We start from the raw sequence: 25,495 nt of genomic DNA, 5'->3' as shown, positions 1-25,495 counted from the left end.
TTGAAGTATGTTTCCTCTCACCATTTTTGTTGTGGTTCTTTTAAATCACAAAATGCCTAATACTGCATTTCTTCACATTTCATATTTCCATTGTCTGCAGTGAAAGCTTGGTTTTTGCAAAACTGCAGGATCAGGCTTGAAATGAAAGAAACCATCGTAGCAAAACTATGTGAGAAACAACTCATGTCAATTTGTTTATGTATGGAAATAAAAGTAACATCAAAGCATTGCCAAATGTATAACTGCATTTTGTAACAGATACAACATTATTCTTTTTTAGAATTATTTCCTTACGTGAGAAATTGTCTAATGTGAAACAGCACATTGAAATTTTGGTGCAGTCATCTACAAGTTTTCCTTTACAAGTACAAAGTGAAAGACAGAAACAAGTGCCTTCAAAAAAGTCCAAAATTAATCTCGCAAAGGTGCAACTTGATGAAAAAACAGAAGTAAGTGAGGACAAATTATGCCCAGGATTCTAAATACATCTGATAGTCCAATGTCTTACATGTTTGTTTTTGAGGAAATGGGAAAGTTGGAAGAAAAGACAAAAACTGAGACCTCCCTCAACTACTTCAAGGAAGGTTGAAACATTTTAACCCACATCACCTAATCTTTAACTTTGTAACTTTTTTCCTTTCTTGTCAGGTGTGCCTGACATAAAATATGCTCAGCTTCCTTGAAAATAAAGGCCACATTCTCAGATGTCTAAATATGGCTGTAAGCACCAAACTTTTTTTTAGTGATCCATATTTGAAAATGTTGGCCATGGTATTATACTAATATGCAGATGAACACAAAAGCTCTTTTGACAAAATAGCTTATACATCTTCAGTGCAGAATGGCCAGTGATTGGATTCTAAAAAGAGAAACTTCCAATAACTGAGTAGGACTAAAACTGGCAAGAAATTTCTTTTCATTTTCTCTATACCACCATGCTCTCTCTTTTTATTAGCAAGGCTGAATATGTCTCTGTGACAGAAATAAATAAATACAAAAGAGGCAATTTCAGGATTTCCATGTGGTCTCTTTGAGATGTCAATGGAATAGAATATCGCTACAGCATAACTGCTGCTTGATAAATGCCGAGGAAAAGAAGACGTTTATTTTCAAAGTGGGAGACATTTATCATGTGACACTGTTCTCTTTATATCTATTATATGAAATGATTAATGATGTAGATGCTATCATTTTTCTTGATGGGTGCTGTGAAGCAGTGACAATTGCTCACTGTGCCATTATTGAAAAGCTGTATTCTGACTGGCTTGGAGAACAAATGATGTTTCAGCCAATCAGAGAATACAGTGTTTTTAGGAGGTAGACAGAGCTGTCCTTTAGTGACTGTTTCTGATTAGCTGAAGGTTTTTGTTCAAACTTTCATTAGTAAATAAGTCAGTGATCTGAAAACCACAGTCTGGAATGCTAATTGGTTGTGGCATTTCTTTTGTATGTTACATGTACATAAATATCTTCTTCCTATCTGCTTAACTCTAATGTCTCCAGTAAATGTGTGGCAGAAGTACACTTATTGGGGGCTTATTCCCAGAGCTGTGCTGTCCATAGGACGGACCGGGGCAACCGCCCAGGCCCCATGCTTTGGGGGGCCCCGTGCTTCGGGACACAGGGTCCAGGGTGGCCTGAGGGGCTAGCAGGGGGCCTGGCACTAGCAGCAACGAGCAACTCGGCCCCAGGCTGCCCCACTCTGCTCCGCCTCACCAGCTCCTGGTGTCGCTTGGGGGAGGAGGTGGAAGCTGGAAAGAGGCAGGGCGGGGGCTTGGGGAAAGGGGTGGAATGGGGGTGGTGAGGGGGCTGGGGGGGAGGTGTTGTCCCGGGCCCCGCATTCCCCTAGAGACGGCCCTGCTCATTCCTCAAGTCAATTGGTGTTTTGCCTGAGTAAGGACTGCAGGATTATGCCCTTGGGTTGCTATAGAAAAGACCAGCATGAATTTACTGTGGATACTATAAGTCTGGTACTTTATACATTTAAGGATGTCTGAGCATCACTTCTCTGCAGTATTAAAAAATGGAACATAAACATTCCCACACTTTGAATTCTGTCAAAACAACAAATAACCCCATAATTGTGAGGCAATGAAAAAGAATGTTTAAAAATCCTCTCTAATAGTTCATAGCATAAAACGTAAAATACAGCATTGATTTTTCCTATTTTGTTATAGGAAATGCTTAAGCAATGTTTGTCTGAAGTAAAAGCTTTGCTGTGTATTGTTCCAGATCTGGCCTCTCCATTAACTGAGGTATGATATTCTGATTTTTAAAAAACCCTCTTTTTCTTCAAGGCTAAAATTTTTTGGTCAAACTAAAATAGAGATGATATCAATTAGTCTTTCTTTCTTTCTTACATTATTGGTTTTTAATAGAGATTTGTACAATCAAAATAGCATTGATGTACACAATTGTTACCTGCTCAATTTAGGGCACCCTGCCTATACCCTACCCACAGCTCAAGGCATGACCCAATCAATTTAGGCACCCCCACCCTTTTCCTTCCTAGGGTTCAGGGTGTAAGGTACGTATCTTTACCCACAGGGCTCAGGAAGAAACCTAATCAATTTAAGTACCCACCCCTTTTCCCAGTGAAAGAGCTTTAAACAGCTGTGCTCTTGTCAAGGTTCCTCCCCCACTCTGAACTCTAGGGTACAGATGTGGGGACCTGCATGAAAAACCTCCTAAGCTTATCTTTACCAGCTTAGGTCAAAACTTCCCCAAGGTACAGAATATTACACCCGTTGTCCTTGGACTGGCCGCTACCACCACCAAACTAATACTGGTTACTGGGGAAGAGCTGTTTGGACGCGTCCTTCCCCCCAAAATACTTCCCAAAACCTTGCACCCCACTTCCTGGACAAGGTTTGGTAAAAAGCCTCACCAATTTGCCTAGGTGACTACAGACCCAGACCCTTGGATCTTAAAAACAATGAACAATCCTCCCAACACTTGCACCCCCCCTTTCCTGGGAAATGTTGGATAAAAAGCCTCACCAATTTGCATAGGTGACCACAGACCCAAACCCTTGGATCTGAGAACAATGAAAAAGCATTCAGTTTTTTACAAGAAGACTTTTAATAAAAAATAGAAGTAAATAGAAATAAAGAAATCCCCCCTGTAAAATCAGGATGGTAGATATCTTACAGGGTAATTAGATTCAAAAACATAGAGAACCCCTCTAGGCAAAACCTTAAGTTACAAAAAAGATACACAGACAGAAATAGTTATTCTATTCAGCACAATTCTTTTCTCAGCCATTTAAAGAAATCATAATCTAACACATACCTAGCTAGATTACTTACTAAAAGTTCTAAGACTCCATTCCTGTTCTGTCCCTGGCAAGAGCAGCATACAGACAGACACAGACCCTTTGTTTCTCTCCCTCCTCCCAGCTTTTGAAAGTATCTTGTCTCCTCATTGGTCATTTTGGTCAGGTGCCAGCGAGGTTACCTTTAGCTTCTTAACCCTTTACAGGTGAGAGGAGCTTTCCCCTGGCCAGGAGGGATTTCAAAGGGTTTACCCTTCCCTTTATATTTATGACAGCTCTAAACACCTATTTATTAGCAACACTCCCAGAATACATATACCAAGCAAATCTCTTATGCTCACCACTCCCAATATACAGACAAATTTCACCCAATGGCCAGGGAGGATCCACTAATCTAGGGGTTCCCAGCGATGCCTCTGCACGTCATGGTCATATAGAGGAGTCAGAGTTCTGGCAGCTTGATGTTGAACTGCAGCCCAGAAATGGTTCCCAAAGAGCATTTTTTTCATTTACATTATATAGGTAAAACTAGCTACCTCCATTAAATTTACTAAACCTATCACATTATTCCCCACTCCTAAATAACAAAAATTTAACCAATTACATACTGGCACCTACCTGTCCTCCTTCCTGCCCAAGTTTTTACATTTACAATTTAGACATGAAAGATAAACTTAGTTGTGACCTTCTCTGTTTATGCAGATGGTCAGTATTGAAATGCTGGTCAGAGCTTATCTTAATATTCTTTTTTTTTTTTCTTCCAATTTTAGTGGTGAACTCCCTGAGTTTCACCCAAGGCTGGTTTAATATGGGACCGGGGTGGGGGGCATATTTGATCAGGTCTCAGGCCTCCACAATAGCATGATTATAAACTTTATATCTTTGTTGTTTGGCTACAAACACTTCCTTCTACATACAACAGAAAACTAAAAATGCTCACAGTAGATTTGTCTAATTTTTCCCTTCTCCACCTTTGCCAAGAGCTATATCCTTTGTATAAGCTCCACCAGATTCCCAGCACTTTTTAATATAAAGACTACATGTATCCTTACATCTAGCTTTGGACCCTCCAGTCATTTGGGCTTTCCTTTTGTCCTTTTTGGCTCTTACCATCAACTTTTTGGGGAGGTGGATTGGTACATTTTTTGTCCATGACAGTATACTCAAGTTGTTACCCCACTTGTGATCAGCATTCAGTTTCTCTTGGAGGCATCCAAAGAGTGATTGTGACCTCACTACCAGTTTCCAAGTCCCCAGCAAGACTGTCTTAAATAAAAACAAGATGGGTGAGGTAATATCTTTTATTGGACCAGCCTCTATAAGTGAGAGAAAAACTTTTGAGCTTATACAAAGCTCTTCTTTAGATCTGGGAAATGTACTCAGAAGGTACTTCTATACTGCAATTAGACACCCACTGCTGGCCCATGCCAGCTGACTCGGGCTAAAGGGCTGTTTAACTTCAGTGTACACATTCGGGCTTGGGTTGCAGCCCAAACTCTGGGACCCTCCCCCATTACAGGTATATATCCTGGACTTTCTCCTTGGAGTATATTCTGTGGTATCTGAGTACCTGGCAGTAGATAACAGCTTTCTTGGTGTGTTTGGGGTGGTTACTGGATCTGTGAAGGTAGGTGTAGTGATCTGTGGGTTTCTTGTATGCAGTTGTCTGTAGGGTTCCATTGCTGAAGCTGATCGTGGAGTCCAGGATGTTGACCAGACTCTGTCAGAACAACTGATACAAAACTTGTAGACATAGCTCCACTGCTACGATGATTGACACTCCCCATAACACACCTTTCAAAATCCAGGGATTCTACACATGCCTATCACAACATGTGGTGTACCTCATTCAGTGCACTAAATACCCCAATAACAACTATGTGGGTGAAACTAGACAATCACTATGCTCCCAAATGAACTCTCACAGAAAAATGATGAAAGACGAAAATACCAAAAAGAAAAGGAGTACTCGTGGCACCTTAGAGACTAACCAATTTATTTGAGCATGAGCTTTTGTGAGCTCATGCTCAAATAAATTGGTTAGTCTCTAAGGTGCCACAAGTACTCCTTTTCTTTTTGCGAATACAGACTAACATGGCTGTTACTCTGAAACCTGACGAAAATACCAAATCGCCTATAGGGGAACACTTTTCACAAAGCAATCATTCTATATCTGACCTCTCGGTCTTCATCTTAAAGGAAACCTGCGCAACACCTTCAAAAGATGAGCCTGGGAGCTTAAATTGATAACTTTGCTGGACACTAAAAATCATGGACCGAACAGAGACATTGGATTTATGGCTTATTACAACAATCTGTAACCCACTAAACCCCTGACCCCCAGCTTTGTTTCCCCAATGACTGGAGAGGTGTTGACAGGCCACGTGACCGTGAATGGACCCTTGAAACTACTTATGCTATACAATCTTTTTCACCTTGTATTTTGTTGTGACACCCAGAGTACATTTCCCAGACCTGAAGAAGAGCTTTGTGTAGCTTGAAAGCTCGTCTCTCTCACCAACAGAAGTTGATCCAATAAAATATATTGCCTCACCCACTTCGTCTCTCTAATATTCTGGGACCAACATGGCTACACCAACACTGCATTAAATAAAAACAGATACAACATACCATGTTAAAAAATCTGTTGGTCAGTCAGACTCAGCATGACAATTTAACCACCGGCCCTCTAGGGATTTCCTGCCTCTCTTCATTTTTTTCAGGTTATTTGTAAACCTTGGTGTTCTGTGAGGAGAAGCTGGCCTGGGGCAACTATTGTGATAGTAGATGCCAAAACATTAGTATAAAGTGGCATAAAACTGTTGATAGACTGATGAGGACAATTTTTTTCCTCAAGTCTACCTGATGGAAGCTTAATGGTTCTTCTTTGAGTGATATACATATGGGTGCTCCACTTGTAGGCGTGGCAGCACCCCCTGTGCTTGGGATCGGAGATCTTCATCAGCAGTGCCTGTCGGACCACACATGCACACCTCCCCCGTCTCGCAGGATGTATATGTAGTGCTGTGCTGTCCAACTGCCCCCAGTTCCTTCTCTGCTGCCTTTGGTCTGGGATGGAATCCGCAACAGAGCCTGCTTATCCTGTTCCCTCAGTAGATAGTGCGTTACTTGTTAGTTGTAGTGTAGTTAGTATTTTCTTCTTTTCCTTCTCTTTTCTTCTATCTAAATTCTTTTTTAAAAAAATTGTTGTAACTTTACTTTTACAGTTATTTCATAGTTTAGGTGTTCGTTTCTCCGCTTCCCATCCTTCCCACCCAGGAAGCTTTTTTCTCCCTCACAATTATGCCCAGATCACCCAGGTTTAAGAGGTGTGTTTCTTGCGTGGTCGCCTTCCCAGTACCAGACGGCCACCTGTAGTGTATTCACTGTCTGGGAGAGGGACACGTCCCACAAAAGTGTTCCCACTGCCTTGGCCTGATAGCCAAAGCCAGTAAAAACCAGGAAATTCAGTTAAAATTTCTCCTCATGGAGAAATCACTACAATCGGCATCGGACCCAAGCCCAGACTTTCCTCCTGTGAGGCCTTTGCGCTCTGCCAGATCATCTGCCAATCCTCATTCCCTGCGTCCCTGGGAGAGAAAGTCTTCGCTTTCTTGCTTGGATTGAAAGAAATGGGCTCCCTCCTCACACTTTGAGGCACAGCCTGCCAGAACACCATCCACTGAGAAGTCAGTTGCTTCAGTATCATCTGACAGGGGACATAGCTCCAGGGCCCATCCAAGTACTTCTCCTACCAAAATGAAAAAACTGTCTTGCAGTTCTGAAGACCGAGACAGGCCATAGAAAGTGTCCGCACTGGCAAAGTCATCAGCACCGGCCAAGCCTCTTGCTCCATCTACTGACTCTTCAGGGGAGCACATCCCTCCTTCAGCATTGAGTCGCACATCAGCACCGATGATGCTTTTTCCCCCTCCACAAGACTTCAGATATCCTAAAAACTTGCTGGTATCTGACATTCCTGAGTTCCCTCTCCTTAGACGTGACCTCCACCCACTTCCACCTTCCTCTCCAGACTCATGATGCTCCCTTCCTTTCTCCCCCAAGGATGGCACCTCCCTTCTCCAGTGATGAGGAGGAAGAAGAGGAGAAGGAAGAGGGCTCCATTGCACCCTCATCTGCCAGACAAGTTCCACCTACTCATCCTCACTACGCACAATCTACATCTGGTCCACAACCTTGGTACGGACCACCATGGATGAAACCACATGTTCCATTCCCTTACACTGGCCATATTGGGACCTTTGGGTCAGGTACTGGGCACAATCTGGGAAACCTCTCATGGAGCAAAACCAGAGACCTACACCTCTCCCTTCTTCATTGGTCTCTCGCCTTCTGGAGGCTGAGCCTCCGCCAGTACTGCCTGAGGAAGGACAGGAGGAGGAACAGAAGGAGGAAGCTACACCAACATTACATTTCTCTTCCTCTTCCCCAGATGAGGCTATTGTGCCCCCACGTCCTATGACTGATGACAACTTCAAACATTTTTAAGAGTTATTCCACAGGATTTCAGACTCTCTTCAGATTCCTTTTGGAGGAAGTCAGCAACAAGCAGCATAAGCTGCTTGATAGTCTGCACACACCCTCTTCTTCCAAGATCTCACTACCAATAAATGAGGCTCTTCTCAACACCACGGAAGTGCTCTGGCAGCATCCATCAGCCCTCTGACTTTCAAACGTGCCAACAAAAAATACTATGTTCCATCAAAAAATGCAGAATTTCTATTCTCGCAGCCCACCCCTAATTCTCTGGTAGTCAGTGTGGTGCAAGAGAAAGAGATCGTCAATACCAATCCCCGTCTAGCCATCCAGACAGAGATTGAAAATGCTTAGACTTATTTGGATGCAAGGCGTATTCATCAGCCATGCTTCAATTCTGAATTTTGTACTACGAGCTCTGATGGCTAAATACAGTGACTGTAGAACCTCAGAGTTATGAACACCTCAGAAATGGAGGTTGTTCATAACTCTGACATGTTCGTAACTCTGAACAAAATATTATGGTTGTTCTTTCAAAAGTTTACAGCTGAACACTGACTTAATACAGCTTTGAAACTTGACTATGCAGAAGAAAAATGCTGCTTTCCCTTTGTTTTTTAGTAGTTTACATTTAACACAGTACTGTACTGTATTTGCCTTTTTTTTTTTTTTTTGGTCTCTGCTGCTGCCTGACTGCGTACTTCCAGTTCCAAATGAGGTGTGTGGTTGACTGGTCAGTTCATAACTCCAGTATTCATAAATCTGAAATTCTACAGTACTTTTTTTTTTCTCTCCTGCTGGTAATAGCTCACCTTACCTGATCACTCTCATTAGTGTATATGGTAACACCCATTGTTTCATGTTCTCTGTGTATATAAATCTCCCCACTGTATTTTCCACTACATGCATCGGATGAAGTGAGCTGTAGCTCACGAAAGCTTATGCTCAAATAAATTTTGTTAGTCTCTAAGGTGCCACAAGTACTCCTTTTCTTTTTGCGGATACAGACTAACACGACTGCTACTCTGAATACTGTACTTAAATTATTCCAAGTTGGAGGAACTCTGTTGTGACCTTCCGGAGGCCAAGAAAGAGCAATTTCAGACCCTAATATCTGAGAGATGCTTCCTAGCACATACAAACCTAAAAGCCGCATTAGACTTTGCAGATACTACTGCCGCTCCATTGCAACTGGTGTGGTCATAAGGCATTCTTCATGGCTCCACCTCTCGGGCTTTCCTAAGGATGTACAAACCTCTGTGGAAAACTTACCTTTAAGGGTGAAAAAGTATTCTCGGTGCACCTAGATGATTCCCTGCACTCACTTAAAGACTCCCAAACTACTCTCCAGTCCTTCAGCATCTACATGCCAGTGCCGAAAAGATGCCCGTGGAAGTATCATTCCCCCCCGGTGATCACGACCACTGCAGTATACTCCTCAATGGCACTTTTATGACATCCGGCACTGAAAACAAAGGCCTCCGTCCAAACTTAGACAGCATTCTGCAGTGGGCTACATCACGCACATACCCACCTTCTTTGACATCCCACCAGTTTGGCGACCGACTAGCTCTGTTTTTCCTATCATGGAGATGAATCATCTTGGACAAGTGGGTTCTAAAGATAGTCAAGGAAGGATACTTCATCCCCTTCCTATCCTGCACTGCCACCCCCTCATCCCGATCCCTCTTCAGGGACCCCTTGCACAAACTCCACAATAGACACTCCCCTACTGCAATTAGAGTACATTGCACATGTTCACTATCCACCTCGATAGCTTTTCTCAATGATGTCCCCATTGCTGACATTTGCAAAGCTGCTAAATGGGCATCAACCGACACTTTTGCCCATCACTATGCTATTATGCATGATGCAGACACTCTCTTAGGACATGCTGTCTTATCATCAGCAGTAAATGTTGCTCTGAAACCCCAGCCTTCCAATTAGGGGCACTGCTTTCTTGTCACCTATAAGTGGAACACCCATAGTGACATCACTCTAAGAAGAAGAGAAGGTTACTCATAGACTCATAGAATCTCAGGGTTGGAAGGGACCTCAGGAGGTCATCTAGTCCAACCCCCTGCTCAAAGCAGGACCAATCCCCAATTTTTGCCCCAGATCCCAAATGGCCCCCTCAAGGATTGAACTCACAACCCTGGGTTTAGCAGGCCAATGCTCAAACCACTGAGCTATCCCTCCCTGTGTGTCCTGTGCAGTAACTGAGGTTCTTTGAAATGTGTGTCCCTGTGGGTGCTCCACTACCTATCTATCCTGCCCTCTGCTTCAGAGCCGAAAACACAAAGTTCTGCGGCAGAGAAGGAACTGGGAACGGTCAGACTGCACAGCACTATATAGAGGTCCCGCTCACAGAGCAAGAGTGGGGAGGTGCACATGTGCAGTCCAATGAGCACTGCTGATGAAGATCTCCAATCCCAGGTGCAGGGGATGCTGCCGCACCTACAAGTGGAGAACCCACAGTTACTGCACAGGATAAGTAACCTTCTCTTCAATCAGCATCAAAGCTCTCCAGAATGAGGCACTATTATTCAACTTTCTTGACTACATTAAGGTGGCCCTAAAGTGTTGCAGTGGCTGCAGCTGGGAGTTCAAGTAAGAATCCCTAGGGTAAGCTTCAAAGTCCATCCTAACCAGTGACCCCTCCACTAATCCCCAAATACCTTTACCCTACAGCTGCCCCAGCATAATGATTAATACACAAGGCATCCCCCTCATTCATCCTTTATAAATAATTAAACCGTGGATCTCTCACCTCCACTCCCCCTTCTCAATCACATTATCTCCTCCTCCTCATTACTAAATACAGTACTCCCTGGTACTCATAGAGCAGTCCTGCCTATAGGAGTGAGACTGTCCAAAGGGCTGACTCTTATGGATCCTGGCCCAACTAATAATGGGGAAAAGGTCCATGGTATCTGGCAGTTCTGCAGTCCTACCCTGGCTGATCAACATTCACCAGCACAAATGATGAGCTCCTCAAAACCCTTTTGTATATATCACCTTCCCCCTTCCCACCAACCCAGATATCCCCTTTGAGAAATAAATCATCTGCTTCCCAAAGGACCCTATCCCTCTACATTACCCAGTTTGTTGCCCATATCTAAATGCAATTCCTTTCTGCAGAAATCAGACTTCCAACAATCCCTCCCAAACATCTTTCCTGGAAGGAGAAACTGGGCCAGGTGAATAGGAAGAGAAGCCATTCTAACTTCCTTACAATCCTGGTGGGCTGTATCAGTGGGGCCTGTTTTAAAATGTTGAATAGAGGCTTCAGGCCAAATCCTCTCACGTAAAACTTCCATGGGAGATTTTGTTAAAGAAGGATTTAGAACCTAATCCTGCAAAGGGCTGAGTATTTTCAAACCTCACTGAAACCAATGGAAGTTAAGGATGCTCAGCACCTTCCTCCTTAAAGTATATTTCAGAGCAATATTTCCAACACTTTCAGTACATTTTATAAAACATCTTTGGTTAGACTATGCACATAACAGATGACCCTTTGTTGGAGTCAGGGGAAGCTCAGGGAGAGATTGTGCATCAGGAGGTATAATCCCTCACCCACGTTTTCCAGCCTGCAGGAGGAGTACACACACAACATCTTTAGGATGATGTAGCATGCTCCCCTTTTGGTGAAAACCGAGCCCCACCCCTACCTGTCCCCTGAAGCCAGGATGCATAGCTAAAACACTCCTTGCCTTACTTTGAGCACAGGGACTGCAGTTGTTCTTTCCCTTGTATGGGGTATGTAATCAGAAGAGCTTCTTGTGCACCCTCGCCTCACAGCAGAGCCAGGGAGAACCTAGTCTCTGAAAGAAACCTTTTACAGTTGTTTTTTTACCTCCTTTTTGTCTTTTCCTGAGCTAATTGAATGAAGTCAGTTTCCAATTTTGCATAGTCTTTTAAAATTCTCTTTCTTGTCCTGTCACACTTAGCAGCCCATTGTATTTTCCTGTCTTTTTTTTTCTTTTGTTGAAGTATCTGCCTGTACATTTGCTTCATCATTGAATTTACTTCTTAATTAGAACAAAAGGCCATTTTTATTGACTCATTCATTTTAGAGTATATTAGTGTTCAGGTTTTGAGAACAGAAGATGGATCATCTGTTTAAAAATAATATAGTCAGTACAGTCAGGTGCCCCAGTGAAATTTTAAAGAATAATGCTAGGGAAAGTCCATTTTAAATTTCAAAAGTGATTTCTAAATATAATCCCTTTTGGCTGAATGCAGTTAAACAATAGCTTTAAAACTGATCTAGTTCATATAGACTAGGTGATCTCACATTAATTGGTGGCAGGACTAGGGGGACTGGCATCACCTTCTTACAAGATCCACAGAGATTAACTTGGAACTGTAATATAACCTGGGGCACTCTCTTCTCCATTAGAGCAGTGGTGGGCAATCTGCAGCCCACAGGTTGCCCACCACTGCTTTACAGCCCTCTCATTGTGTGTGTGTGGGTGGGGGGGGGGGGTTGGAGGGGGATTGAGGATAATTGTAGCCAGTGGGATTCCCTGGCATCATGGCTCCATTGGAGCCACACTACTGAATGGTGGGCAGAAGGAACCAAAGTTCAAGAGCTGGCACAAAGACGTGAATGGGGCAGATGGTCCTGGTGTTCTGGCATCCAGTGGATATGCCAAAGTCCCCAAGTTTGAGGGGTACAGAGTGATCAAAGAGAAACTCTGTGAAGGGATCTTGCTGAGGTTTCCTCCCCCTTAACCTGTGTCCATGGGGTTTCATGTAAGAAGAGGTCATTTTGGCCTCAAACCTATTTATGTGCCGCAAATATTTGCAATTTATTCTTCTATTGTGGTTGGGAAACCTGTTTGACTATTTAAGAGGTCTCAGTTTATTCCTACTGTAATATTAAAAAGCTATTTACTTAAGAAATACTGTTTTTATTTTTGCCAGGTCCCATTTGACGTTACTTTGCAGTCAATAAAGAATTTGGAGAAAATGTTTGATCCTGCTAATGGATGTGCAATAGCAGGAGGAAGCCTTTTCAACTGGATTGTATCTCTGCTCCCTTGAATTTTCTTTCTGTGGTAACTTAATCAAACACTGAATTTCATAGTTTATAAGGTCAAATTGTGTTCCTACTTAAGCCAATGGGAATTTTGCCATTGACTTTAAAGGGACCAAGATCTGGCCCCTAATGATTTGCATAGTTTTTAGTTACATTTTGGAAAATGTCATCTTATTTTTTTTTAAATAAAAAATAAAAGGTAACTTTCCTTCTTCCATCTTAATCTTAAATGAAATTATGTCTTTTTCAGGAATTAATGTTTTTATATGAACTTCTTTCAGTAAAAAGATTTAGAATGTAAGCCATTAAGTCCTAAATAAGTGAGTCTGTATTTTGCTGGGGTTTCTCCTTTTCAAAAAGCTCATGTTGATTAAAAAATGTGAATAGGCCAAAAAGACTGCCCTTGAGATACTGCAGGCCTTGTAGCCTCCTAACATTCAAACATAAACTATGGATTTTTCCATAAAGCATGTGCTATATGCTAAACTTTACCATACCAGCACACTTTTAACTGCTTTTGCACTTAGTCAAGGGTGCGTCTATTGATGAGCTTCATTGAGAAACCACTGCACTGGACTCCTTCTTTCACAATTTCACTGCTTTTAAATTACAATTTCAGATTCCTCTGCCTTTGCTAAAGGAAGAAAAACTCTTACATACTGCTGACAGTGAAACTGATTTGTTAGAAAGAGGTGTATTTAGATGTCTTCATATAATTCTGAAGAGAGAATCTGTAAACAGGCAAATTTAAAAGCTACATAAGTGTTAGTACAAAGGCATTGTATCTTTCATACAATATTCTAAAATGCTTAACAAAATAACATTGAAAATATATATAAATGCTAAGTGTTGTTATTGTTTGAAAATTCAGACAAACATTAACTAAAGTATCATAAAAACATTCCTCTAAGGAAGTAAGTGTTGTTATCCCAACTTTACAGATGGAGAAATAGACACAGAAAAATGAAGTTGCTTGACCAAGACCACATAGTAAGTCACTGTGAGATCCAAGATTAGAATTTGGGAGTTTCTGGTCCCTAGCCATTGCTCAAGCTATGACACCATTTTGCCTCAAAACCATTGCTAACTATCGTAATTCAGGCAACAAGCAATACAAATAACAGAAAGAATCAGGGGAATGTGTGGGGGAATAAGCTGAGTTGTAGCTGGTGATTAGAGTTTGAGACTGGGAGTCAGAAATACTGGGTTCTATTCTGCCTCCTGTGTGTGACTATAAACACTTAACGGTGAAATCCTGACCCCATTAAATGGCAAAACTCTCATTGACTTCACTGTATCTCTGTGCCTCAGTTAACCAAATGATAAAATAGATATAATGATACTTAAAGGTGATCTGTAAAGGGAAAAAGAGGGTTGTGGTCCTTTTTGCTTTATTATATATGAAGGATGATTGAAAGTATTTTAGTTATGTGTTGCTTTTATTATAAGAGATGTGCGGGGGGGGAGGAGTGTTTATTTTTACATTATTCAGATGTTGTCTATGTTGTTTTTCCTATAACACTATGGATAAGAGGAGTTCTACTGGGATTATCACATCAGAGGAACCAAGAAAGTGAAACTTGAGTAACTAATTAGGGAATGTATTTTTAGTGAGATTGTTTAAAACTCTCTTATAACTTATATTTAACTCAAACGCCTAACATAGTTGGGAGAAAAGATTCACAACTACTACCCCTTCAATTAAAGGCTGAGAATGCTCCATCTACACTTCCACCGTCCTCCAGGAAGACCCCCAACTCTTACAGGGAAGATAAAAATTTACATTCCTCATATTTCTTTTATAAAAGAAGTAGAAAAACAGCATATTTTAGACTTCATAAAAACCAAAAAAGGGCACATACCTCATTTTTTCTTTTTCTTTATTCTTTTTGAAGGTCACCTTGAAGTATATCAGAGGGTTTTCATGAGGCTTAATTAATAGTTGTAAAGCACTTTGAGAGTATCAGATGAAAAGTGCTATATAAGTAAAAAGTTTTTTATTACAGAGGAGATAACTCTTCAGTGCTGTCAATCTGGACCCTGCCACCACTATTACATTTATTTTTAAAAGAGAAATAAATGTTCAATAGAATTCTTTTCACATTCATATTTAAATATTTTATGCTTTTAAAGTTATTTTTGTTGAAATAAGAATTTTGCCCTACTGTCTCTCCTTAGCACTTCAGTAGAATGGTAATGCTGAAATTTTGATATCACTGTATCCAGAGCAGCAGGTTTTACTTTCATAAACACAGGATTAAGAATTCATTGCAGGTTTCAGAAGGTAGCATTGGAGACAACATTTTTCTTTAGCATGTAATTAAATTCTTTAGTTAACAATCTGCTTGTAAGGAAGAAAGCTCGTATTTAAACACATTTTCAACTATTTCATAGAGTAAAACATAAAATTAATTGCAAAGTAAATTGCTTCTTGTTTTCTGTAGCATAGGAATTTGGGTGGGTTTTTCATCCCCTACCATTGAATGAAGACTAGGGTTTGCAGTCTGTTAGACTCAGATAAGTCTCTGTTTGCACCATTACTCAAATCTCCACAATATGCTCTCCCTCAGTCCCCCCCAAAATATTATGGGTGCAGGGGACCATGTCTTGTTTGATTCCAGAGTTTGAAGACTAACGGATGGAACAGGCATCCCCCAGGCCTTTTGTAGTGAGGGTCCAATCCATGCAAAGGATCATCCCTTTCCTGCAGTGCAGGCGTGGAATTAGTTACTTCTATGACAGCTCTGAAAAACCTGCATGTCTCAAGTTGGACACCCAGACATAGAGACTCCAACAATTAATGGACAGTGGCCAAATTTGGGCCAAAATATTTCTGTGCCTCAATTCCCCTTCTGTAAAATGGGGTTAATAATAATATCTCACAGGGGTTCTGTGAAGATAAATTCATTACTATTGTGAGAGGCAATAGTGAGGAAATAACATACTCCATATTCAGTGCAGCGCTTGGATGGCGTGCAGTAAATTGGGGAAGGGTCCAGACCCTGAATGATGAGGACAGACAGAAACATTAAACAGCTGCTTCATTCAATGACTCAGACGTCCTGAGGAAAAAATAACCTGTGATTATGTAATTAAAGATTGTGTCAGCACACATCAGGCGGACAAAGTAAGCTTTATTTTCACAATTCTGAAATTTTGAACACTTGACTTTGCAACCTTAATGTCTTTTTACCATAGTTTTCTTGTATGTAATGCATGTGTACATTAATAATGAAGGCCTGCATGGGATCTGCCAGACCTCCACAGATACTTAGCTTCTTGTAAGTACTTTCAGGTTTCATTTAATAAATTTTGTAAAGTGAAAATTGGTTGTTTCACGCAGTTTTCTTCAAGTGTATGTGATTATTGTGTGAAAGTTGTGTGGAGTCCCTTCTGACTCCAACTCTAGTTACTTTTCATCTGCTTAGCACTAGGAACGTATCCTCTTTCTTGGAGAAATTATCATCTTGTGGGACTGTCCATAGATTAGCCTCACTGTACCTCAGTTCCCCCATCTTTAATAGGGATAAAAGTACTTCCCCAACTCAGAGGGGTGTTATGAGACAATCCATTAACATCACAGAATGTTTTCAAATCCTTGAATGGAAGATGCTCTGGAATGCAAATTATTATATCAAGAGACAGTATTAAAGAGAGAATATTTGTTGCCTAATCCTTTTTTCAGTCAAATAAGAAAAGAAATATTTTTCTTAAGTAGATAATGATGGGGCTAGGATTAATTTGCAGAATTACAAGATAATAAACCAAATGAATTAGGATAGCAAAGAGCTCCATTTATGTTTGCCAGATATGCTCTTTAAATTAAGCATAGGTTGCTCTGTAAAACAAAAGTAAGATAAAGAAAGCAAGTGAAAGAGTCCAGAGGCAAGTACTGAAATCTAATATTTACCAAAGCAATTTTAATTTTCAGCCTTCAAACTCCAAAGATAATTCATTCATACCACTGGTCAGCCTGAATTAAGATTCCACTTACAGGCAAATAGAAATTTATTATGTGTATGCAACAAAATACAGCAAAAATCTCAATGGGAGACACTGGAAAGAAATGGAATGTCCTGGTTATGATTTCATCAGAACAATAAGGGCCAGATTCCTTAGTCCAACTGAACTGTCCACAATATAAGTGTAGGGGGGTGGGGGGTTGAAAGATGCTCAAGGGTGACTTTAAGTCAGGGATTTCCCTACACCTCCCCTGAATTCCCCCTCCCCCCCCCAGTTTTGTGAACTATTTACATGCAGTGTTGCCAATTTAGTGATTGTTTGGAAATCTGAATTGAAATTGAAACATTAATACACACTTTAAAAGCATATAAAGTGTATGATAAAATATGTGTATCTGAAAAAGTATAATAGATTTGAAAAGTATGAACGTAGACTAGCTTCCTTATACAGCTGTTTTTATGACAATGTTAGTGCATTCATTTCGGTGATGTTGGCCAACCTAATAATTTCAAATTATGATTTGTAAGGAAAGTCTAAATGAGCTCTGCCTAACAGCTAGTGATGAGTTGGGGGTTGGGAGGAAAGGCTTCAGGACCAGATTATATTTACATTCACACCTAATCTACCTTTAGATAAGCTATTATCAGCAGGAGAGTGGGTTTGTGTGTGTGGGGCGGGGAGGGTGAGAAAACCTGGATTTGTGCTGGAAATGGCCCAACTTGATTATCATACACATTGTAAGGAGAGTGATCACTTTAGATAAGCTATTACCAGCAGGAGAGTGGGGTGGGAGGAGGTATTTTTTCATGCTTTGTGTGTATATAAAAAGATCTTCTACACTTTCCACAGTATGCATCTGATGAAGTGAGCTGTAGCACACGAAAGCTTATGCTCAAATAAATTGGTTAGTCTCTAAGGTGCCACAAGTACTCCATTTCTTTTTACCTAATCTACCTAAGTATCCAGCAAACAGAGTTGTGTTGCCCAAGTGATAGATTTTGGCTGGGGTTGGATTACAAATCACTTGAATGTGGAGGTGAGGCGGGGAATGAAATGTTGTTCTTATTGTATGAGTAAAGGGCAGTAGAACTGTACTTATCCTGTGCTGATTGAGGGCATCGAGAGAGGGTGGGGACAGGTGTTTAGCTTGATGGTCTGCCTGAGTCACAAGTACTATTTGATCTGCCCCTCTCCACTGTTTAAAGACAGAGCTGATTAGGCTCCATAAATAGTCTTTTGTTTTGTTAAGTGACCACTACAGCTCAAATCACTGATAATCAGGTCTAAGTGCTTAGACTGGCTGTGGGACAGTGTTTCTGTGGAAGAGATGGCCCAGCCTGCAGTAGCAGTGCGGTTTCCCCACTGAGAGCTCAGCTGAAATCACTGAGAGCTGGGTGGAACCTCAAGAGACCAATTCGCAGAGGTCACAGTGGCAGGTGGCAGCAGAAGGTGACGGCGCAGGGCCATTGGCAACAGAACGACGGAGTGAACGGTGGCACAACGAACAACAGTGGCCAGAGTGAAGAGAGCAGCTAGGGGAACGAGCAAGGTGCCTTCTTGCCCCCACCTGGGAAGTGAACTCATGTGAAAGCACCTCTGACCTCTGAGTCTCCACTGACCAAGGACAACACCAGTGAGTGTTAATGAGGCTGTTAAGAATGCTGGAGACACAACACAGTTCATGGCTGTGGCATCATGCTTTCTATTTAGGCAAGAGATACCACACACTACAAACTGGAGGCCAATGTTAAGTGCATTGTCACTTGTTCATCCTGAAGTTGAACACTGGTTCCGAACAAGACCAGCAAATGCTCACAATCTTTCTGCAAGAAACTCAACTGACTGGCTAGAAGCATGTGGTGAAACAGTGAAAGACTCAACAGTTGAAAAAGTGAAGAACTTTCTTACCACATTCAAAAATTTGCATACATGGCTGATGAATGCACCGATGCAAATGGGCATCAAGTATTAAGTCATTGTGTACATTATCTTGATGTCAGTGGTAGGCCAGTAGATGCATTTCTAGATGTTCAAGTTATAAAAGACACATCGGCTACATCCGTGACAACTCACATCTTAGAAGAGTTAAATACTTGTCAATTGGACCCCAAACAGATGGCTGCTTGTGCATTTGATGGAGCTGAAAACTTCTCTGGAAGACATGGTGGAGTACAAGTTTTGCTCAGAGAAAAGTGTAACTCTAATCTCTCCTGTACAAACTGCAGAAGCCATCTACTCCAACTAGTGCTAGTATGAGCTGCAGACTCTTCGGAAGACATGAAAAAAAGCTATAAATGTAATGTCTTAATTATATTCTTTTTTCAGCAAGAATCCAAAAAGACTGAATATCTCAGAAAATATAGAAGATACATTGGGACTGAAGTTCAAATTAATCCAACCTGGGAAAACCCTCTGGCTTTCTCACGATCAATCCTTGGCTGTTGTCTTAAAATTACTCCAGCCTTTATCAGTGGCTTTGGAAAGTATCTACCAAGATGGGATGGATCTAAGTAGCAAGTCTGGTGGATTACTTTTGCTAATACGTTCAGAGAAGACTATTGCCATTCTCTCTCTTGTAAGTTTACTGTTGAAACCACTTGGGTCATTAAAGAATGTCATCTAGGCATCTGCTTCAACAGTAGTAGATCTTTGTCCAGCAATAGAAGCTACATTTGGATCAATCAGAGAGCTATCCATTGAAAACGTACTGGAAGAAGCAAAGACTTCAGTCCAGAAGTTGACTAATTAAGGCATTTATATTGAATCCTTAAGTGAAGAGGACAAGAAGTGTTTAAGACAACTGAAAAGTGCACAGACTTGATTCTTAAAAATCTACAACAGCGACTTCTAGATTCTACTCAACCTCTACGTAGCTTTTACAGATCCCTGTCCTATAAACCACTGACAGCTGAGTGGAGTGAGGCACTACCAGCAATGGGGCTGCCATGTGCTCAGGACAGAACAGAGAATTTGAACACAGAGTGGAATATCATACGATGAATGACTGAAGATTTGTCTTCAATTTCTATTTTATCATCACTAGTGGCTCGACCTGATCTTTATGCTGTTTTGTGGGCTGAAAGAAGTAGGAATTCATCTCTTGCTACTCCCAGTCACAACAGCTACAGTTGAGCGTTCTTTTTCATCATTGAATAGAATTTTGTGTTCTAAAGAAGTCGCCGTCTGCCTGATCATGTGAATGAACTAATGGGCATATCAACTGAAGGAACGGAAGTACCAGACACACGAGAAGCCACCAAAGATGAATGAATTGCATCCAAGAAGTTCATTAGCAGAGTTGTGCAAAATTATAACAAGAAACCAAGAATGATGTTGATGTAGTGCTTCATAGAAGGCTTGAGTAGCCAACTTTAATTTGTGTGATGATTTAAAAACACGAGTTAAATCTAATAAAATGATCATGAAACATTTTTCAGTTTTTACTATGGTGTCATACAGCCCACCTTCACCCTCACGGTCTCACCCATCATCAGCCCTGACACACACCCCCTGTAAATTTGAACACCCCCCCCCCTAATTTCAATTCCTGGGGAAAACACTGCTTTAAGCTGCCTTTACATTGGGGGTCAGTCCCAGAGGAAGTTAGTGTATCTCAAGGTTGATCTTGCTTCTGGCCAGTTGTACACAGGGTCATTTCAATAGCCAAAGACTGCCAGGGCAGAGGGATGTCCCAGCCGTAATCCTTTCCTCTGGCCATGCCTCCTACTCAAGGGGCTAGCAGGGAGTTGGCAAAGGAGCTGTTACTGTGACTACACCACCGAAGAATTCCAGGTATCTGCCAGTTCTGTGGCTGCTTTGCAGCACTGCAACAGCACAAAGCACAGGCAATCGGGGCTAGGCCCTTACCATATCTTCCACCATATATCTGGGAATATGACAACACTCCTACGGCATAAGAAATGAAGACCGTTATTAACCAATAAAATTACAGCATATGCGTGACTAAAGTCGATAATATGCTGATTGTGAGAATGTGACTGAACCAATCTCACCACTCAACATAGAGTTGTTTCAAAATTTTTGAAATCAAGTTATACTTGTAAAAGACACGCACTGTATTTTTCTCCTCCTGACTGTCAGGAATCAGGGTCTGCAGCAGAGCCAGTCTCTGGGCAACCTAATAAGTGCAGCTGGCCTGTTTCCTGATTGGCTACACTGCCTGATTGGCAAGAAGAGTCAGCAGACCAGCTCTTGAGCCCAGAAGCAGTTTGGCAACTGCTCAGAGAATTTGCCCATGGCTGCAATAGCTCCTACTCCTACCTTGTTCCTGCCCTGATCCTGTCTCAAACCCAGGCGTGCTCCTGCCTTGCTTTGATCCAAGTAACCTGGGTCTGACCCTCAGCTCCTGTTCTGACTCTGGATAAGGCTAGGCAGGCCACTTGTCTGGTATTAAACCAGACAGACCTGGTTTTCTAGGGTTTGTCCCCCATCTGGACAGACAAAACTGGATTGGTTTCATCGGGTAATGGATGGGGGATGCCATTTTGAAGACTGTGCTGCTTTGCCCCTGCAAGCATCACCTCCCACGCAAGGTCATACTGGCGGGGACAGAACAGCACGCTCTTAGACCTGGTGTCTCCCCCCACAAGCAGTGTGGCCTGGCACGCACAGCATGTGCAACATCATGCCGCATGGGGGCATCATTCTGCCCCCATGCAGCGTGACCTCACGTTCATTGTGCATCCGAAGTCATGCTAGCATCAGTGGGGTCACATTGGCAGGGCAGGCTCACACTGTTCCCAGAAGTCCTGGAATGTCCGATATTCCAGGAATGCATGAGTTAGGGTTCCCACCTATCTGGTTTTCACCTGGAAAGTCTGGGTTTCAGCTTGTGTCCCCAGATGCCATTTGACAAGCCCTGATGTCCTTTTTTTTTAATCTGTGGAAACCACTCACTGCCGATTTTATTTTAACCCGCTGAGAGACGCTTACCCAGCGAACGCTTGCCACCCTTATGAAGAGGGGGACAGAGCCTAGCCAATCACAGCCTGGCACCTTGCCTGCCCAACCAATCCCAGCTCACAGCCCTCCCTGCCACGCTCACTCCTGACCACCCAACTGGGGAAAGTTTGGAAAGTTTCTCAACCTAGAATTTGGCAGGGCGTGGGAACTAGGCGGGTGTGCAACAAATGGGGGGGCTCCACTCCTCTCCTCTCTCATGTGAGTGTGCAGCAAATGGAGGAGCACCTGTTTCTCTTCCTTCCACACTCCCACTGTGGGTGTGACCACCTTCTTTCTCAGGTACTAGAGCAAATAAGGGGAGTCTCTCCCCCCAATCTGGGCATCCATGTAAATGAAGGGGGAGTCCTCCCTTTCACTCCAACTGTATGTCCCTTCCCCTACTCCCCAGAATGGGTGTACTAATGATGCAAACCTCCCATTGTGTGTGTGTGTGTGTGTGTGTGTGTGTGTGTGTAAATGGAGAATTTCAAATGAGTGTTTGTTATATGCATAAACTTCTTAGGACACAAAAACCCAATCCTGTTCTTAAAAAACGTAAATTTTATTAAAAACAAAAAGAAAGAAAATACATTTGGAACTTGGGCTACTGCTAGATTTTAAAAGAGCAAATATAATAATAAGCATCAAGAATGGTTGTCTTGAAGTCCAGCTTCATGGTTACAAGTGTAAGCAGTGTCAGGATGAGCTCCACCCTGACATCTGGTGGTGAGGTGTGGCAAGTTGTGGAAAAGAACTTCAGGGGCCGATCTCATTTGCATAGGCACACCCACCATGCCTAGAATGAGTCCATAGCTGCCCAAATGGTCACTTTGGCTGCTGTGGGATTCCCAGTGTCTCTGTTATTGGGGCAGGAAGAATAAATTGTTATTACCCTGATTATGGGAACTGTGCTTGGAACTGTACGTGGCCTTTTGTTATGATGGAGGGATTCACCATCAACTAAGTAGCACTCGCTAGGCAAGGGTCATGGGTTCCAAAACTGTGTGAACGGAGAGAGGTTGGGGACAAGTATTAATACTTGGTGGCATGGGCCCCTTGGTGAGGGCCTTACATGCTAATTGCACTTCCTCCTCTCTCCACTGTAGAATATCAGAGCTAATTTTGATTTCATTAGAAGTCTAGTTATAGGCTGCTGAGCTCACTTTGGGCTGACTGTGCACCAGCACTGGGGTTCCCCTACTACAAGCTGAATTCACCTAAGAGCTGAAATCACTGAGTGTTGTGTTAAGTAGTGGGGGAGCCTGAAGATATATTGTGGAGCAGTTTGCGGGACGGCTGGAGTGCCTTGCGGACCGGCTAGTGAAGCAGTTCGACGCGGAGCAGTTTGTGGATGGTAGGAGCTGCTTGTGGGCTGTGGAGCTGAGCAAAGGAGTTCGTGGGGCGGTTGGCGGAGTGGGGCGGAGCGCAGCTGAGCGAAGGAGTTCGTGGGGCAGCTGGCGGAGCGGAGTGCAGCTGAGCGAAGGAGTTCGTGGGGTGGCTGGCGGAGCGGAGCGCCGCTATGGAGCTATGGGGCGGTCAGCTTCAGATCATGTAAGGTGCCTCTTACCCCCGTCCCATTTCCACACAGGTTGGGAGGTAAAGCTCCGCAGATAAACTTTTGAACTCTGGGGCTGCCCTGACCAGGGACAGAGACTTTTGGGGCATTGGACTTTTGGGACTTTGGGTGATTTGGGGTTGCTGGACTCAAGAACCAAAGGGAAAAGGGCATGCTCCAATTTGCTTGGGGTGGGTTTTTTTGCTCATGGGTTGTGTTATGAATCCTGTTGGTGGTGTTTCCCCAACATAATGCCACATTGTTTCTCTCTGTTATTAAAAGGCTTTTGCTACACTCAGACTATGTGCTTGTGAGAGGGGAAGTATTGCCTCTTGGAGGCGCCCAGCGGGGGTGGTATATATTTGTCCCAGGTCACTGGGTGGGGGCTCGAGCCGGTTTGCATTGTGTTATTGGAATGGATCCCCTAGATATTGAACCCGTCCCTTGTTGCTGCCAACTCTGACGGGCAGAAGGGTTACACAAGCAAAACAAAAGCATTTGGGGGTTAGCACAGAGGAGCCACAAGCCAATAAGAAATAAAAGAAGTAAACCTAATTGTGTCTTCCTAGACATTTCCTGATCTAGTTAGATATCTGGGATTTCAAATTGAGTAGCTTCTAGGTATGATTTGATTATTTTTCATACCTGGCGCAAGCTTCTTACAGCATAGCTGCTCTGTCCATTCTCTCCAGGAGAACCACCACAGACAGACAAAAGGGGAGTCTTGTTTCAATTTTAAAAAGTTCTAGCCTTCCCACTGGCTCTTTTGGCCAGGAACCCACTCACTTCCTTTTACCTGTGCATGCTGTCAGATTTTTTAACCCTTTACAGGTAAAGCAAGTAGAGAACAGCTACCAAGTGGGATGTTGTAGCTAACTGGCTGGCTGGGTATCCCTAAAAGGGAGCTACCCCCCCTTCATTTATCACAGCATCTCTTGGAAGCAAAGTGGAAAACCTGTCTTGTAGGGATGGACAACCGTATAAAACTGGTTAAATCCCTGAGTGAGAAGCTAAAATAAAAAAAGCCTGAGGCAATAGCTAAGGAAAATAAAGGCTTTGCATTCTGTGTAGTAGACAATGATAAGAGCACAGCAAAGATAAACAAGACAGTTGAGAAGCACATTAAGACAAAAAGGTAGAGAGATTTATTATTGGACTGCCTGGGGCTTTTTGGAATCCCTGTAAATGAGGCAGAAACTGACTCTTTGGTGGGAGGGAGACTTGGAGAAATTTCTGTCATAGATCATGAGCCTGACTCTCCTTTCACATTGCTTTTACATCTGTGTAACTCCGCTGACTTTAAGGGAGGTACTAATTTACACACATGTGAGAGGAGAATCAGACTCTTTAAGCCTACAAGAAGAAAAAGAGTACTGACTAATGCTGACTAATGCTACAGGAGTCCCTTGGGAAGAGCTATTGGTGCAGAAGATAAAACATGAACAATGCTTGTGTGATGATGATGAATGTAAGGAATAAAGACACAATGCTAAAGGCTGTCAGGAAAATGAAAAGTAATGGCATTTTGTATGATTTTGTTTTTTCCTGACCTTAGCTCACTTACATAGACCAGGACAAATAAAGTGAACCAGACAAATTAACATTTCATCAGCAATGGAGTTGGCATGGGCATTTTATACTTAGCAACATTGAGATCATTTATAAGGGAAAGACTCATTAGGAGGCAAGGCCAATACCAAGGAAGCTAGGGGCTGAAGGAATCTGCACTGTATCATTTTGTTTTGCTGCTTTTGTGTTTAATAGCCCTCTAGTAATAGTCTTTATTAAAGAATATACCATTTAGAGCGAGAGAACAAAGACAATGTGAAACACCAACACTGGCTGTGAGGAACTGACAGTTGTCACTTTAACAGACCATACAATGTTTATCTTGTTTTTTGAAGCAGAAAAGAAGCTGGAGTAAGCAATTCATATTCACAGTAAGGGTACACATGCCAAGAAATGGGGGACGGGGTAGAATGTTGTAGTCCTGTAAATAAATTAAATGGTGCTCCAAGCTGGAAAGTTCAGTACAAGAACTGAACCTTCTCCAAGTTGGGGTTGGTTTTATTTACAGTAGCACCTAGAAGCCAGTCATGATTAGTAGCCCCATTGTGCTGGGTCAGGGGTTCTCAAACTGGGGGTTGGGGGGTTGCAAGGTTATTACATGGGGGGTCGCAAGTTATCAGTCTCCACCCCA

At 42.4% G+C, this 25,495-nt stretch overlaps 1 protein-coding gene across 8 annotated transcripts in view; it reads left to right on the top strand.

Annotated features, from left to right (window-relative positions):
- Nucleotides 1-16,141, top strand: part of CFAP54 (cilia and flagella associated protein 54) — a 208,028-nt gene extending 191,887 nt beyond the window's left edge. For all 8 annotated transcript variants that reach the window (XM_048835513.2, XM_048835512.2, XM_048835511.2 and 5 more), the window contains 3 exons: nt 281-449; nt 2,178-2,255; nt 12,701-16,141. In XM_048835513.2, coding sequence (XP_048691470.2) covers nt 281-449; nt 2,178-2,255; nt 12,701-12,820 — 367 coding nt within the window. In that variant the 3' untranslated portion in view covers nt 12,821-16,141. The remainder of the gene's footprint in view (nt 1-280; nt 450-2,177; nt 2,256-12,700) is intronic.
- Nucleotides 16,142-25,495: the final 9,354 nt, after the last annotated feature.

Source organism: Caretta caretta, chromosome 1 (assembly GCF_965140235.1).
Source record: "Caretta caretta isolate rCarCar2 chromosome 1, rCarCar1.hap1, whole genome shotgun sequence".
Taxonomy (NCBI): Eukaryota; Metazoa; Chordata; order Testudines; family Cheloniidae; genus Caretta; species Caretta caretta.
The sequence above is the reverse complement of the archived record's forward strand: the minus strand, read 5'-3'. Positions and strand labels throughout refer to the sequence as shown.